We start from the raw sequence: 16,105 nt of genomic DNA on the forward strand, positions 1-16,105 counted from the left end.
ATCTGAGAAAATTCCACCAGTAGCCACCCACGCTGCCATAATGAGGTCCAAGATCGAGGGTCCTTAATGAACGCGTCGATATTTAGAGAACCGTGGCTACGGGAGAGTCAAGGGTTGACCCAATGCCGGATTCCCATATCAGCCTGAATATCTTTTTCTTCGCCTTCCCCTTGGAGTTACATCGCAGCAGGCGTCTAGTGCTTGGCAGGACAGCCAATTTGAAAGGCGGATATGCGCGTGTGAAGTCGTGAACGGAGATTCACGGCCAACGCCGGCCACCACTGCCTGAATGTGGAGATCGGGGGATGCGATGAGGAGCGAACAACCTAAGTACGCAACGATAGGAAGCCCCGTCACGGCTATCTGAGCAAATTTGTGCGCATTATGTCCATCATGAACAGGCCTCATGGTAATTAGAAGACATATAGATTTTCGCGACGGAAGTCGAAGTAACCGCGATTCTTCTCCCACTCTTTCAGGTGGTCTGTTTCCAACAACATTTTCCCCACATCACACAAAACTTCAACACAAATTTGCGCACCACAATTGTCTATCGCCAAATGACTCTCGTGGAACTCTCATGGACACTAGCTATTCCAGCAAAATAGTAAATAGCGCCCGTGGCAAAAGGTTCTTGATCAGTGGGAGGCTTGAACTCCCGGCCTTGGCATTACACAACATTTCAGGTGAAATATTAGTACCACGCTCTAACCAACTGAGCTAACCGACCCGTTTCTGAATTGAAGGTAGACCGCTGAATTGCAAGTATCAATGGAAGGGTCCCTCGGCCCCACAAGGACAACCAACCAGCTTGTTGATCAGAAATAGAGCAAGGAGCCACAGTCGAGACAAAGCTGCAGCAATTTGTCTCGCTGAAATGCGCTTCTTTGACGAGTTGCTCATGTCTTTTCCATCTTTCTTCATGAATATGTGGTTCGATAGATCAATGGTTCTACTCTACCAGAGTAGTCTAGAAGTTAAGTGTTGAACATGTGGCAAAGAACCCGCTTCTGTTTGGGCCTATCTTGAATCCTCTCACAACTTCATGTCAGAATCAACAACTCTTTGAAATTTTGCGGTAGAATAGCAAAGAAAGATGTTTGATTCTTATATAGATAAACTCGAGAGATCTCGTATGTCTACAATAAACTTGGTCACAACAGCTTTAGTAAAATCCAGTCCACACTTGTCTTTCAATAACATTGAACAGCAACTTACGCTAAGGTAGAGCAAGCTCAGTCGTTTATTAGCCCACGATGCCGTTTGACTCTGAGCGCAGTCGATCAGAAGTACCATCCTCCTCAACCAACCGCACGCTTCCGGGTAGTCGGCGTTTACGTCGTCGGCCTGGTAACTTTTCCTTGAGAGTTTCCATCCAAGGCATTGCCCTCGATGCAGCGAGTTCGGTAGGAGACAGTGGCATCAACGACTCCGAGTCGATCGCAACCACCGGCACCGTTATCAGACTTCCTGACCTAGAGTGCTATCTGGGTCAAGGTTCAATGTCGATCGAGTGTGAGGTAGATGGCCATTTCGTCATTACGCCTTTGCGTCCGACTCGTACCAACAACACTAGCGCGACCTCATCGGATGCAGGCTCTCTGGTACCCTCCTTGATCAGTCGTCCTACCCATTACCCCTCCAACAGATCAAACATGTCACCTCGAGAGTCTATGCGAGGCCGTCCGCGCTTTGCGAACAGTCCGACGCTTGGCTGGGAACCATCCCGCCGACGATTTGGGTTCCACAGCGAGCCGTCCCCGGCATCTCTTCGCTCGCGACGGATGGAGATGTTTCATCGGGACAGGGTGCATGTAGCTGCAGTCCCCTCAATGCAGGTGTATCCAGAGATCAGCAGTGTTTCCAACAGTTCCCAGCGACTCTCCGTGTCCCCGATAACTCCTCCGCCACAGTACCCCGGACTGGTGCACATTGCCGGGACTGAAAGCTGGACCTCCAGCCCGGAAGAGCAGCAGGCCCTGGAGGCTACTGCAGATGACTTTATTGGTATGTGGAATTCTCGCGGTTGATCACTGAAATGAGGTAAATGGTGCTATCAGATCACTTGGGCGTTTGAGGCGTTGTCGTTTACAAGGCAAGGAAGTCTGTGTTTGGAATTAGGAACTGTGAAGAAGGTTACCAGGACGGCCTTCATATGGAATATTTTCGTTATTAAAAATAAGATAGTCGTGTGAGGTTCTGAAGTCCCCCATTGTCATCATACTTAGAGACAGATCCGCGTGTTCTATAGAAGAAACAGGCAAAAACTAGCGTAGCAACTCAGCAAGCGAGTCTCACTGTCGCTTGGTAAAGCTCAACTGGCACTCATCCTTCAGAAAAGAGTTAGCATCTGCGAAGTTAGAGACTGAGACATGACCAGACACTCACCATTGGAAATAATGTAGCAAACACCCTAATCTCCTCCGACTTCTCCGTGGCATGATGCTTCCAATCAATCTCCAACGCCGCCTTGCCAATCATGGCAGCCATCGTCAGTGGCACATACCTCCTCGCAAGGCAATCATGTGGTCCAGCACCGAACACGAGCCAGTTCTTGGTCTTGGACTCGGCGTCTCCAGTGATCCATCGGTCAGGGTCGAAAAACTCGGGGTTCGGGTAGACATTGGGGTCGTGGAGGGCTGGGTAGCATGACGGAATGATCATGGATCCCTTGGGGACGGTATACTTCGGCGTAACAGGGAAGTTCTTGGTTGCAAGATAGGGAACGAAGATGACGGGTGGCCGGAGACGGAGGAGCTCCTTGATGACGGCGTTGGTGAAGGTGAGCGATTCCAGCATGGGGAGGTCAAAGGGCTTGGTGCTGTCGCCACCCCTTGCGGCTAGGTTCTCTTCGCGAAGGCGCTCAACAACGTCTGGTCTTTGCGCCAGGACTTGGAAGAGCCATGTCGTAGCACTGCTAGACGCATCCTGGGATGCGAAGAGGAAGGTGAAGAGCGTCTCTGAGATTTCCTCATTGGTGAATTCCCTGATCATGTTTGAAGGTCTCACAGCATCGGTGTCGCCAGCAGCAACCTTCTCGCGATACTTATTGGACTCCATCATGTGCAGAACCCAGTGGTCAACAATGGATGCCGGAGTCGCGCCCTTGGCCATGTTGGCTTTACACGCGGCCGCGCACTTTGCAAACTCAGCGTGGACCTGGTCAGCCACGCGCTTTCCGAGCCAGACTTTTGTTCCGGGAATGTACATAGAGAGAGGAACGTTGACAAGCTCGAGTGCTGCGGTGACGAGGTAGAAGTCGTCGGCAATCTTCTTGACGGCGTCTTGAGAAATGTAGTCGCCGAAGAAGGTACGGCACGAGAGCGCGCAATTGATCTCGCGGAAGAGAGCCATGTAAGCCATGGGATTTCCGTTGTTTGCCTCGCTTGCGGCAACGAACTTGTCAAAGTACTCGCCCAGCACCTTCTCGTGAACTGGGAGGTATGTTGCCATTGCCTTGTTGGTGAACAGGGGCATCAGGCCTCTCCGGTACTCGGCATGCTCTTTGCCCTGAAGAAAGACCCAGGCTTTGTGGCCGAGGATATCTTTGGCGATGGGGACGATACATGGCTCGGCGTAGGCTGGAGACTTGAAGACTTTGTGGGCGATGTCGCGATCAGAAGCAAGAACAACGAACCTGAGATATCAATGATCAGGGCATGCACCTAAGTGACCTTGAGGACTTGCTTCTTTGACTGAGCTAAAGTACTTACTTGTGGAAGACTGACACGCAGCTGAGGGGACCGCTCGCCCATTGGGCAAGGTACTCCTCGAATTTGGGGTGTAAAGCCTGGATGAAGGGTCCCATGAGGGGGATCTTGTACGCAGGTCCAGCAATTGAGCCTTTCCTCTTGAGATACATCACTGGCAATATGTCAGTCTTTTTCTTGTGGTCTTTGAGGAGCTCAAGGTCTGCTCGTACCCTGATCGTACACGACGACGCCAAGAAGGAAAGTGACGATGTACTGCCATGTTGACCAGCCCGAAAAGAAAGCCGGCAGCGTGCTAGGCGACAGAACCGTCTCATTAGACCATGTTTGCCTTACTCCAGGCTGTACGATAGGCGTGCCGACGATTGCTGAAGCCATGTTAAAGTCTACAACGGTGTTGCTGGACCGTCTTTCCCGCCAGGAGAGCATCTAAGGGACATCTCAGCACCTCTTTAAAGGAAGCCAGTAGACCCATCAAAACGTCAAAGGGGGTTTCGTCTTGCGTATTCGTATCCTGTAAACACCATCAAGCACAATCTCATTTCAACTGGTCTCTGTGTAGTTAAACCACATGCAGAACATCGTTCGTCTCTCTTCCCAAACCGCCGAACAAGCCAGCCCTGTGAAGTCTTGGCATCTCATCGACCTGCGGAGACTAAACCTCTTTCGGTAATCAACTTGACGTTTGTCAGCAAACAAAACTGGAGTTTGACAAGGGGGGGAACTGAGCAGCGAGATCCCTCACAATTGAAACTGCGGCGACTAAACCCCTTTCGGTCAGGACACCGCAAGAAACGAACTCTCAAGCGGGAGCAGCTCTTCAGTCTTTCGCGGGTACGCGGGCGAAGCTCTCAGACCATTGTCTCCACCATTGGATCACTTTCATCTCTCTCTCTCTCCTTTCGACCTCACGGAGGGACCATCGACTCACTCCAGTCCAATTCTTCCATGTTCTCATCGCCCCCAGTCCAGTCGATCTCGCACAAACATGCGCCAAACCCTCCGTCGGTCCTGTGCTGCGTGTGCAAAGTCTAAACACAGCTGCGACCTCCGCACGCCGCGGTGCTCCCGCTGCATCAAGCGCAAGGTCCTGTGCGCCTACGCCAACGAACCCCTGACGGCTGCTCCGGCTGCTTCCGGGTCCGCACCGGGGGGTAGCGCAACATCGTCGCCGGGACCTCCGCTGGACGGATCCGGTGCTTTGACCAACTATCGTTTTGGATCTCTTGATCCTTTTGACTCTTATCCTCAAACTAGACTGCCGCGGCAGCAAGTTCAACGTCTTATTCATAGCTGTATGCCTATTACGACTAAACCTGTCGATCCACGTCTAGCTCATTAACCCATGTAGTTCTCCACAAGATCGCGTTCGAATACTACCCTCTAGATCTGAACGCGACGTCAAATCCATTCCTCGTCTCATGGTGGCCATTAGCTCTCGGTGATCCAGCATTATTTCACGTCTCTTTACAAACAGCATGTCTTGACGAAGAGTTGCTGGCTCAAAAAGGATTTCAGTCATCAGAAATTCTGATGGCGGATTCAGTTGCTCTACTTCGCCGGAAGGTTCAAGACGACTCAATGGCCATTCAAGATGGAACCATGAATTCAGTCATCACTTTAGCAGCTATCGAGGTGAGCTTGGCCTTGTCCATTTCAGCCAGAACCTCATGACGATTCGATGCTGTCACATGCTTACTTACTCTCTTCATGCAAACCAGTTTGGCAAAGGAAATATCCAAGTTAGCGAAATGCACGTTGATGGAGTGAAGAGACTTGTCAATATGCGAGGAGGCATCAACTCGGTGAGACAAACCAGTCCACTAACTGCAAGGATGGTCAGCTGGTACGTTGAATACAAGCTCTATAGCACAATATTTGCGTACTGACGTTGCCTGACCTCGAAGGGTGTCGATGATTGTTACCGGCCTGCCTCAGTTTGAAACGCAGAACGACGTAGGCATTGGCGACGGTGTCCCTACGCCTCCTGAATGGCAGATAGATCCAACTATTTTGGACAGTGATCTATCCCATCTCGGCGATGTTGAGATCGAAAACGAGGTCGAAAACGTTTTAATACGGCTTCGGAGTATTTTTCGCCGCGCGCAGAAAGCACCGCTACAACCAACAAGACTACATGACCTATCATGTTTTGTCATACACCGACTTCTGTTGTCAGCTCCAGAAGTGGTAGAGCCACATTCGGCATCTAGTGAAACTATCCGACTGGCGACTATACTCTACATCTTCATCATCCAGGGTCCGACGTATTACTCACACGCCGTCATATTCAACACGATTGTCAATCGGCTGATGGAAAGCCTGGCGGAGCTCGTACCATACGCTCACTCCAGCAACATTCTCTTCGTTTGGCTTCTGACTGTAGGCATGGTTGCCTCGCAGGGAACCCAGCACTACACCTGGTTGATTGGCTTGGCAAGAGATGCTGTGGCACTGGCCCAAGTAAAAAGCTGGGTTAGTGTACTTGCCTGTCTTAGAAGTGTTCTCTGGCTGGACATAGTCCACGGCGAAGACATCTTCCGACCCCATTGGGAGACTATTTTCGGCTGTTTAAATTGAAAGAAAATCCATACGCCTGATTGAGTCTCGGATAAATGTTTCAGTATTGACTGAACACAACGCAAAGCTGGTCAAACTTAGGACATGACCGTCATTATCTCAATATTGGAGCGAGAGAGGGACTAGGTCAATATCATGCAGGCAGACGAAGCCTTCAGATCTAAAATGCATTTTGTTTGGTAGTGGGCTCCGCAATCAATCGCATTAACTGCGGAGAGCCGGGCTTGGCTATGTCCCGTGATCACGTGGCATGCTATTTGGACCGTGGTGATGAAAAGCACCCAACTTGGACGAAATCAATCAGGAGCATATTTCTTGAGTTCACTGCACATTATTTAGTGTGTCATGAGACAAGTCGCTCGCTTCATACGCATCCAGAAGTTCAAAACGCCTTCTTCTCGCTGTACATTTGAGAAATGAGACATTAACCGATTCTACCCTACTGAAGCAATCACGCTGGCTGGCTGATCTCTCCTCGGCGTGTTGGACCCAGTTGGATCATGCCATCTGCACTGGTAAGGGGCGGCGGTTGGCCGCATACAAGCGACCTCAAATCGAATTTATTGTTTCTATTGGCCAACAAGAAGACTCAAAAGGGCATTGGGCAGTCCAGCCGCATTTCCCCCTCATCGAAATCTTGCCGCCACAGTTGGCAGCATTTTCTTGCCATTCTCACATCATTTCTGAATCAGTGGATCAGAAACAATGGGTTTGAGTCTGAAGAAGAAGTTGAAGGACCTCATCCGTGGTCCAAAGAAAGATGACGCCCCCAAAGAACCACTTCGCGCCCACCCGAATCCACGGCAGCAGGCGAGTGCGCTCGCGGAGAAGGCACCTAGCTCCTGCACGACCGGTTCTTCGGGAACAGCGCAATCGATTTCAGCCAGCGAACCATCAAATACGCTCCAAGAAGATACACGAGACGAGCCGACCGCGAAGTTAATGCCTTCCCAAAACAGTGAAGGGTCTATTCGGCAGTTGTGGGACGTGGCATATCAAAACCTGCGAAATCAAGAAGAGAGTCTCGTCCAAGAGTTCGAGGACCAGATATGCGGCAACTTGGCTGCTGGCCTTGGTGTCGGCGTACGTTCACATGCCGGAACGAAAGACTGGTTGGCAACGATCCTCAAGCACAAGATGGATCAAGTCAACCGGGAGTCTTGGAAGTTGAAATTTGGCAGCTCCGAGGTGGAAGTCCAGGATGTTGTAAAGCCCGTCCTAGCCGTGGTCGACTGGGCCAATGATTTCGTTGCCAAAGCTCTGGTCTCAAATCCATACGCGTCGATTGCCTGGAGTGGTGTGAGCTTGTTACTGCCGGTAAGCTACTACCTTTCACATTCGCTACCTGGTCTGGGAGACTGACGTATCTTGGATGATCTGCACAGCTGCTTCTGAATCCCTTGGATCAAGCCGCCGCTCTGGCCAAGGGGCTTGAGCACATATCGTCCCTCATAGTACGAAGCTCTATGTGGGAAGATCTCTATGTCCGGCGTTACGAGTCTAAGACCAGCGAGGCTTCGCCGGAGCCGCATGCTGCTTACAGACTCGTCTTGGAAAGACTGTACAGAGAGATCCTCAAGTTTCAGATTGTTTGCTATCGCTACCACAACCATAAAACTGCCTCTCGCATGGCGCTTGATTCTGTGAAGCATCATGACTGGGAAGAGCTGCTTGAACAGATCAAATATCACGAGACCGAATTCGACAAAGTAAGCAATCATGTGCGGGACCAGGCGTATACGGACGAATGGGAAATCGCAGAGGCGCGGCATCAAAAAGCCATGAACCATTGGGAAAGGATTGGTACAGATGTTTCCGATCTGAGAAGAAGGATTGAGGAAATCCAGAACGATGAGAAGCGCAAAGAATTGCTCAACTGGCTTTGTACCGTTGACCCTTCTGTGCAGTACAATGCCGCGCGTAGTAAACACCGCAGTGGCACTTGCGAATGGCTAATTCAAGATAACGAAGATTTCAAGACGTGGGAAACAGCTCCAAAGTCTTTCTTGTGGCTCAACGGCAAAGGTATGACACGCAATAGTCGTGTGATAGGTGATATTCTTTTCATACCGCTGACAACATCTAGCTGGCTCCGGCAAATCGATTCTGAGCTCATCGGTCATCAAAAACTTGAAAGAAAAGTCAGAAGAGAATCCTCAAGTTGCTCTTGCGTACTATTTCTTCAGCTTTGGGAACTTGGAGCAACAAAAGGTAACCGTTATGTTATCTTCGCTTATTGGCCAGTTTTGCGCGAGGCGTCCCGATACGCCACAGCCGATCAAAGAATTAGAGAGTTTCATCATCAAAAGAGAGCGTCCAGATACGGAGACACTTGAGAATGCACTTAGAGCTGCCGTTCGTGGGTTTTCAGCGGCATACATTGTTGTAGACGCTCTCGATGAGTGCCCGATTCTTGACGGGGAGCGAACGAGGCTTATGGACTGCCTCAGTAAGATCATTTCCAAAATGCCGGATAATCTCCATATCTTTTGTACGAGCAGGGCCGAGCCGGACATTCGTACTAAGTTCGAAGAAATGCCGTCTTTGCCAACAAAAAACACCATCAGTCTCATGAAAAGTCAGGCGGGCTTAAATAGTGATCTAAGTCTGTACATCGACGCCACCTTAGCTACTGGAACGTACAAACTTTGGCCTCCCGAGATCAAGACCGAAGCCAAGGAATCATTGCTCGCGAAAGCGGATGGAATGTAGGTCAAGATAGTGGAGTGAACCACTCGACTTCATGGCGAAAGACTGCAACTAACACGGAGTTAGGTTTCAATACATTGTCAGCCAGTTCGAAGTTCTCCAAAAGTTGAATTCGAGAGAGAAAATACGTTCAGAACTTCGGAATTTGCCATCAGGACTTGACGCAACATATAATAGGCTCCTTCTCGACCTAGACCCCAATTTCCAACCTCAGATCCTAGACTCGCTGAAGTGGCTAGCTTTTTCAAGCAGACCACTGCGTCTCGCCGAACTTGCCGAAATATTCATTTTCCGTCCTGGGGCTGTCATCGACCTGAAGGAAGAGCGACTTTTTGCCCCAGAAGGGGTTTTGAGATATTTCTTAAGCCTCGTGACTACCGAGACAAGAGTAAGGTATAATACCTATAGAGGACTGGAAACATTCACAGATGTCCGCCTCGCTCACTTCACAGTCAAGGAGTATTTGATATCTAATCGCATCGAACAAAGCCCTGCAAAGCAGTTCTGGTTTACGGAGAGGAATGCTCACCTGCACATCGCTCATTGCTGCCTGTCTTATCACGTCAGCCAAAGTGCCGAGGCCGAGGAGTCTAACGATGAGCTACTTCTGAAAAGCTACGCAATCGAGAATTGGGTACGGCACTTAGACCTAGTTCCGCGCCATGAATGGTCATCTGAGGTTGTCCGGCTCGCTGAGCGTGCCCTGTTCACCTGCAGTAGCAGCTTAAACCTGCTTATACGGAAAATGCCACTATCCTATGATACGGAGCTGGCAGATTGGTTTACCCGGAAGGAACAGATCGACATGCAGCAGCGGCCGTACTGCTACACCGCCGGGCTCGGCTCTCTGAATCTCACCAAACTCCTGCTTCGTGGAGCTTCGAGAGCCAGCATGTACTTGGTTCAGGAGGATCTCAACTTGACCCTCCGAGTCGCTGCCAAGGCAGGTTATCATGATATTGTACAATTTATCCTTGCCCTATGTGCAGGTGACAAAGCACGAGACGCGATCACTGTCGGGCCGCTCCAGGCTGCGGCATACCAAGGACATTTGGCCATCATAAGCCTCTTGCTGGACAGTGGCGCAGATATCAATGCGTACGATGACGAATTCGGGTCGGCTTTGAAGGCCGCGGCCATGGGCAATCAGCCAACAGCACTACAATTACTCCTGAGCCGCGGGGCTGACGTCCGCAAGGCAGGTTGTCTTTTGTCGTGCTGGATATCGACTTATGAGGAGAACTATGTTAATGTCCCGGAAAATACTGAAGTTTTGCAGCTTCTTCTCGACGGCGGTGCTGATATCAACAGCAAGTGTGCAAGACACGGAAGCCCGCTGAATCAGGCAATCAAGAGGTGGTTAAGTCAGAAAACGCGTAGCTATTTTGACTTTGTTGTAGGGCACGGCGCCGACATTACATTGGATGATGGGCGAGATGGCACCCCGCTCCAAGCGGCATGCCTCAAGAAACTGAACGATGATATTGTTGACCCGTCTCGAAGCATTGCAGTGATTGAGGCCCTGCTAGACATGGGGGCCGACGTGAATGGCCAGGGTGGGGAGTGCGGTAACGCATTACAAGTGGCATGTCGTGAACAAGATGACCACACTGGTGTGATTAGTCTGCTGCTCGACAGAGGCGCGGAAATCAACCAGCTGGGAGGACGCTATGGAACAGCATTACACGCCGCCTGCTCGAACGCGGACCCAGAGTTGGTTAACTTCTTGCTTGATAAAGGTGCTGACCCTGCGGTAGAGGGTGGGGAGTTTGGAAGCGTCTTGCAAGCAGCATGTTCCAACTACGAACTAGACTACCGGCTAGGTATTGTGAAGAAACTGGTCGAACAGGGCGCCGATATTAATGCTGTCGGTGGCAAATTCGGAAGCGCGCTGCAAGCGGCAGCTTCACACAAAGGCTCATTCCTTTACAAGGGCGGGCATGAGGATGTAGAAACCTTTTTGCTCAGCAAAGGCGCAGAAGTCAACATGCAGGGAGGGATCTACAGCACAGCACTTCAAGCCGCTTGCGAAGGAGGCAAGATGGGAGCGATTCGCTTGTTACTTTCCCATGGTGCAGATGTAAATGTTGAGGGCGGAAAATACGGAACTGCGCTTCAGGCGGCTTGCGCGCCCCGGCCTAGGGGAAAGGACTGTTACGACATGGCGCGCCTACTGATAGAACATGGAGCCAACGTACATGTTCAAGGCGGCCTTTTTGGGAGCGCCTGGCATGCTGCTGCTGCTACAGCTCCTTTTCGGTTTGATGAAACTACCGAAACGATGAGGCTCCTTCTCGACCATGGTATCGATATTGACAGCATAGGCCGACCACATGGCACTGCTCTGCAAGCTGCCCTTGAGAACTTCCAGGATCACGACCGCCTCGTTCTCAGGCTCCAGCTTCTTCTCGAACGCGGCGCTGATGTCAACTTAGGAGGCGGTCAATATGGATTTCCGTTGCAGTCGGCGTGCGTAGTGCCTAGTAATTATAGATATGAGGTGAACATCTGCGGCCTCATCTACCTCCTCGAAAACTGCCCCGAAATCAACGTCAACATGACAGGAGGAATATTTGGCACGGCTTTACAGGCAGCAACATCCCAAGGCAAGACAAAAGGCGTTGAGCTGCTACTTCAGAAGGGCGCCGACACCAACATTCGTGGCGGAAAGTACAGAAGCGCACTCAATGCGGCCATCTTCAAAGGGTATTGGGATCTGGTCGAGATACTGCTGGATGCTGGAGCCAAGCCAGACTTTTATCATCTTTCCGAACCCGACGAGGAATGGCTGGAAAGTATTGGCAGTGAAGATGGGAAGGGCGCTGTGGATCGTTACAGGAAGTTTTGGGAGATAGAGACGCTGAAATTGAGCCAAGGCAAGGCGGTAAAAGGGGAGAATGACTAGCCATTTCCGTTCTGATTAGGATCATGTACTGCCACATAAAAGGTACTGAAATGATAATGTTAGCTACTACAGTCTACTGCAATATCGCTAAAACGAAAGAAATCTTTCGTTAGACTCGTTTGCGAGCTGCTGGATTGAAGTGTACCATCACGACTTTGAACAAGTGGGCCAACTAAGACATCTATACGGTTTTCTGGTATGACAACAAAGATCCAATCCTGTCATTTCTAATCTTTCACTTTGATTACCTGGGAGAATACAATATTGGTCTATCATTGCATCATACATAAACTATAACCGACTTGTTCAAAACCAACTACCTTCGGATTCTGCCGTCCCATACCGCTTTCACGTAAGACAGGAGAGCACGCTAGGTTTACTTTTCACACGACAATCCACCCTTCCGCAACACAATATCAACAAAGCAACGCATACTTACCAAAGTATGATTGCGTTGCCGAATTCATATGATAGCGTCGATGAATATACGGAAGATCTCATCGAGTTTATTGGAGCGCCCCTAGTTCGCCAGATTACTGGGGACATCCACGTCAACGACTCACTCATCTACAATGCCTGGGACGCTCTACCCGTGGAATGGACATCCTGGTGGAAATCATTCCCAGATCATCGCATAGCCCAACAAGACTTGATCGACAGCATCGAAGAGTTGGGACCCTCCTCGCTGGCAAATGAGGAAGCAAATGAAAGCCAACGACACCAACAATTGCCAGACAGGCCAGAATCGCTGTCTAAGTGGCTCGAGAGCATCCGGTCGCTCGCTCTTCCACGAGACCAACGCCCCGGCAAGACTATCGCCCTCCCAGAGATCCTAACAAGCCGCATGAAGACCAAAAAGATTGCAGAGGTCTCCACCGCCGCCGCATACATCCACAACGTCTGCCAAACAAACAACATAACCCACGTCATCGACATGGGCTCAGGCCAAGGCTACCTCTCCATCGCACTAGCCTACCTCTTCCCAGAGCTCCGCGTCCTAGCTATCGACGGCAGCGAGTCCCAAATCGCGGCCTCAAAGGCCTGCGCAGCCAGTCTCGGTATTCCTGAAAGCAGAATCCAGCACATGCGGCGCTACATCGACGGCACGCCACCTTTGGCGGACGAGATGGCGGCCTGGGCTGAAGACGAGAAGTGCATGCTGGTCGGCCTCCACGCGTGCGGGAATCTGTCTGAGCACATGCTGAGGTACTTCGCCACGGTCCCGTTCATCGTGTGTCTGGGCGCCGTCGGATGCTGCTACAACCACATCGTCCCGCGTTCCGCCAGTTGTCCTGATGGATTTCCCATCAGTGCAAAGATGCGAGACAGAAACGTCACGCTGAGTGCCACGGCGCTCATGACGGGCTGCCAGGCGCCGAATAATTGGGAAAGGGCAGACCCGAGCAAACCAGAGTCGACGTACTCCAAACGTCGCTTCTATCGAGCCTTATTGGAGAAGATTTTCCACGATAAAGGGATTGAACTCGATAAGGAGGATAGACCAGTGTGGGGCGTGCGAAAGGGAGACATGGATAGCTTTAATGCGTTCGCACGCAGAGCGATGGGATGCCTGAACGTTGACGAGAGCAGAATCAGCGATGCTGATCTCTTAGCTTATGAAGAAAGGTATCGAGGGTATGAAGGCAAAGTGGCGATCCTTTGGACGCTCAGTGTCCTGTGCTGCAAGGTTGTCGAGAGCGTAATTGCTCTAGATCGGTATTTGTTCCTGACGGAGAACGGGGGGCAACATGTCGACGTTGTGCCGATATTTGATTATACAATATCGCCACGGAATCTGATGCTCGTGGCTGATAAGACATAGATGCGTACTTTACCGGTACCTAGACTAAGGTAAATCATTCATCATGGAGTATGGCAGAAATCGCTCCCAGACATCATTCTTAATCGACCTCTTATCTTGAACACATACTGCAAACAGGCCAGGCACCGGAAATGAAGCCATACTTTTCAAGCCATGTTTGAGCGTGAAGATATCGTTCATCATGGAGCAACTTCTACCTCACAACATGTAGGTGTCAGGTGGTCTAAAGGTCGGTCTCATGAATACAATATATTAAAGCCAACTATGTACACAGAATCCAATACACAAACCCCGAGATGCAATCTCAACAGACTTCCACCCCCTTCATCCCTTAGAACATCGCAAGGGCAGCAAGACCACACACGGCCGCGACAGCGACACCGAAAGACGCACGCCCAGCAGACGCAACCTGCACAACAGAAGGCAAAGGCTTCGCGGTAGCAGTAGGCGCCGCACCGGTAGCAGAACCAGAGCAAGCGGTGGGCGTGACAAGCGAACCGTCAGGTCCGAAGGGGCTGTAGCCGAGGCATCCGGCGTACTGAGCGGCGCAGGTAGACATGTTGGCGCCAGGCGCGCTGCGGCACTTGTTGTAGGCGTCGTTGCAGCCGGTAACGCAGGCGGCGCCGGTGGTCGCGGGGGGGAGGACGCCGGTGGTGATGGGAGGGACGGCGGTGCCGGTGGGAGGGGCGACGGTGGTGATGGGAGGGACGGCGGTAGCGGTGCCGGAGCAGGCGGTCGGGGTGACGAGGGAGCCGTCGGGGCCGAAGGGGCTGTAGCCGAGGCAGCCTGCGTACTCGGCGGCGCAGGTGGCGCGGTTGGCGTCGGGGGCGGAACGGCACTTGTCGTAGGCGGCGGCGCAGGTGGCGGCGCACTCGGGGCCGGAGGGGCCGGTGGGGGGGAAAACGCCGGTAGTGATGGGAGGGACGGCAGTGGCGGTGGGGACCACGGCGGTGCCGGAGCAGGCGGTCGGGGTGACGAGGGAGCCGTCGGGGCCGAAGGGGCTGTAGCCGAGGCAGCCTGCGTACTCGGCGGCGCAGGTGGCGCGGTTGGCGTCGGGGGCGCTGCGGCACTTGTCGTAGGCGGCGGCACAGGTTGCGGCGCACTCGGGGCCAGGGGCGACGCCGGTGGGGACGGGGCCGGTGTGGGTGATGGTGCAGGGGCAGTCGGTGATGGTGAAGGTGGTGGGCTCCTTGATGGTGTAGGTGAACTTGCCGTGGTAGATGACGGTGGGCTCGGGGCAGTAGGTGGTGATGGCGGTGACGACCTGGGTGTAGGTGCCGTTGGTGAGGAGGGCGGCGACCGGGGCGGCGACGACGGGGGCGTCGGCCACGGGGGAGCCGGAGGTGAGCTGGGCGGCGCTGATGATCAGGCCGGCCAGGAGGGGAGCCACGTGAGAAGACATGTTGTTGGGGTTTGGGTGGTGAAGACCGTGTGGTGTAAAAGAGTGTGGTATGACTTGATGTCAAAGTGGTGAATGAGTGTGTGGGTTGAGATGGAAAGAAAGTTGAGTCTGTAGGAGAACTTTGATCATGATTTATAGGACATCGAGTTGAAGCCAAGACGGTGAATTAAACGTAAACATTTCAGCTAGCGTCGATGGCCAAGGGGTAGTTTGTTGGTAAAACTCGGATCACATCCGGTCTGGATGACATTTTACATTCCGGTGCTGTTGTGTTTGTCGTGCCTCGCTCTCCAGCAAGAATTCACTTAGTCGCGTCTCGTATTCTCTTCCCAGGAACTTCGCTCCTAGCCCCTCGTATCTCTGCTAGCGTTCTACCCGTCATGCCTGCCGACCGACTAACGCTCTTCTGCGTTCTTTCATCCTGCCGCGCCTATTTTAATCTTAAAACGCCAAAGTCTTAGCCATTTTCCTGGGGAAGAGGCGAGGGAAAGGGGGTGAGTGTCGGCGCCACGGTAGTGGAATGTACGCCATCTCGGCTATGGCTATCAAATCAACAACGTCAATCGTGCGTCAATCGGACTTTGGTCTCACCCCAGAGTTCATCTCGGGCCGGAATGTTTTATCCATGCTAACGAGTCACCGTCCGTGTCTCTTGACACTTTTTATATGGCATGCGCCCCCGCTTGAATGTCACAGGTTGTGGTCAGGAGTCAAGGGAGGATGTCTGATACGAGATTCATCTAGTAGCCTTCTCATACGATGGTGACGGACCAGCTGGCTCGGAATGGACTCCGACAGAGGACAAACTTTAAGAAAATTTCCTGTTCTCACATTGGCAAAAGTATTTGGATGATCAATTGCCTCAAACCATCTACCTTAGCATTAAGTCTTTACCTAATAACAATCTTTGCCGGAACTTGGGTAAGATTGAGTGTTCCTCTCAACAAGCGAGCATACAGACGACAAGGGCGAACGCG

General features: G+C 51.8%; 6 protein-coding genes across 6 annotated transcripts; 4 read left to right on the top strand and 2 right to left on the bottom strand.

Moving 5' to 3' along the window:
* Positions 1-1,256: 1,256 nt before the first annotated feature.
* On the top strand, positions 1,257-2,030 carry CCOS01_04421 (uncharacterized protein; the record flags this gene model as incomplete). Its single annotated transcript, XM_060452602.1, has 1 exon — positions 1,257-2,030. One exon carries the CDS (start codon positions 1,257-1,259, stop codon positions 2,028-2,030), a length of 774 nt encoding a protein of 257 aa, XP_060316560.1.
* A 264-nt stretch (positions 2,031-2,294) lies between these two features.
* Positions 2,295-4,088, bottom strand: CCOS01_04422 (cytochrome P450; the record flags this gene model as incomplete). Its single annotated transcript, XM_060452603.1, has 4 exons — positions 2,295-2,330; positions 2,389-3,637; positions 3,714-3,864; positions 3,923-4,088. 4 exons carry the CDS (start codon positions 4,086-4,088, stop codon positions 2,295-2,297), a joined length of 1,602 nt encoding a protein of 533 aa, XP_060316561.1.
* A 610-nt stretch (positions 4,089-4,698) lies between these two features.
* On the top strand, positions 4,699-6,285 carry CCOS01_04423 (uncharacterized protein; the record flags this gene model as incomplete). Its single annotated transcript, XM_060452604.1, has 5 exons — positions 4,699-5,005; positions 5,062-5,345; positions 5,432-5,556; positions 5,618-6,173; positions 6,232-6,285. The coding sequence occupies 5 exons, from the start codon at positions 4,699-4,701 to the stop codon at positions 6,283-6,285; spliced, it is 1,326 nt and encodes a 441-aa protein (XP_060316562.1).
* A 710-nt stretch (positions 6,286-6,995) lies between these two features.
* CCOS01_04424 (uncharacterized protein) lies at positions 6,996-11,904 on the top strand (the record flags this gene model as incomplete). Its single annotated transcript, XM_060452605.1, has 4 exons — positions 6,996-7,607; positions 7,676-8,315; positions 8,377-8,739; positions 9,428-11,904. The coding sequence occupies 4 exons, from the start codon at positions 6,996-6,998 to the stop codon at positions 11,902-11,904; spliced, it is 4,092 nt and encodes a 1,363-aa protein (XP_060316563.1).
* Positions 11,905-12,349: 445 nt separating this feature from the next.
* Positions 12,350-13,726, top strand: CCOS01_04425 (uncharacterized protein; the record flags this gene model as incomplete). Its single annotated transcript, XM_060452606.1, has 1 exon — positions 12,350-13,726. One exon carries the CDS (start codon positions 12,350-12,352, stop codon positions 13,724-13,726), a length of 1,377 nt encoding a protein of 458 aa, XP_060316564.1.
* Positions 13,727-14,057: 331 nt separating this feature from the next.
* CCOS01_04426 (uncharacterized protein) lies at positions 14,058-15,128 on the bottom strand (the record flags this gene model as incomplete). Its single annotated transcript, XM_060452607.1, has 1 exon — positions 14,058-15,128. The coding sequence occupies one exon, from the start codon at positions 15,126-15,128 to the stop codon at positions 14,058-14,060; it is 1,071 nt and encodes a 356-aa protein (XP_060316565.1).
* Between the last annotated feature and the right edge of the window lie 977 nt (positions 15,129-16,105).

This window comes from Colletotrichum costaricense (genome assembly GCF_030867565.1).
Source record: "Colletotrichum costaricense strain IMI 309622 chromosome Unknown Scaffold_4.1, whole genome shotgun sequence".
Lineage (NCBI taxonomy): Eukaryota > Fungi > Ascomycota > Sordariomycetes > Glomerellales > Glomerellaceae > Colletotrichum > Colletotrichum costaricense.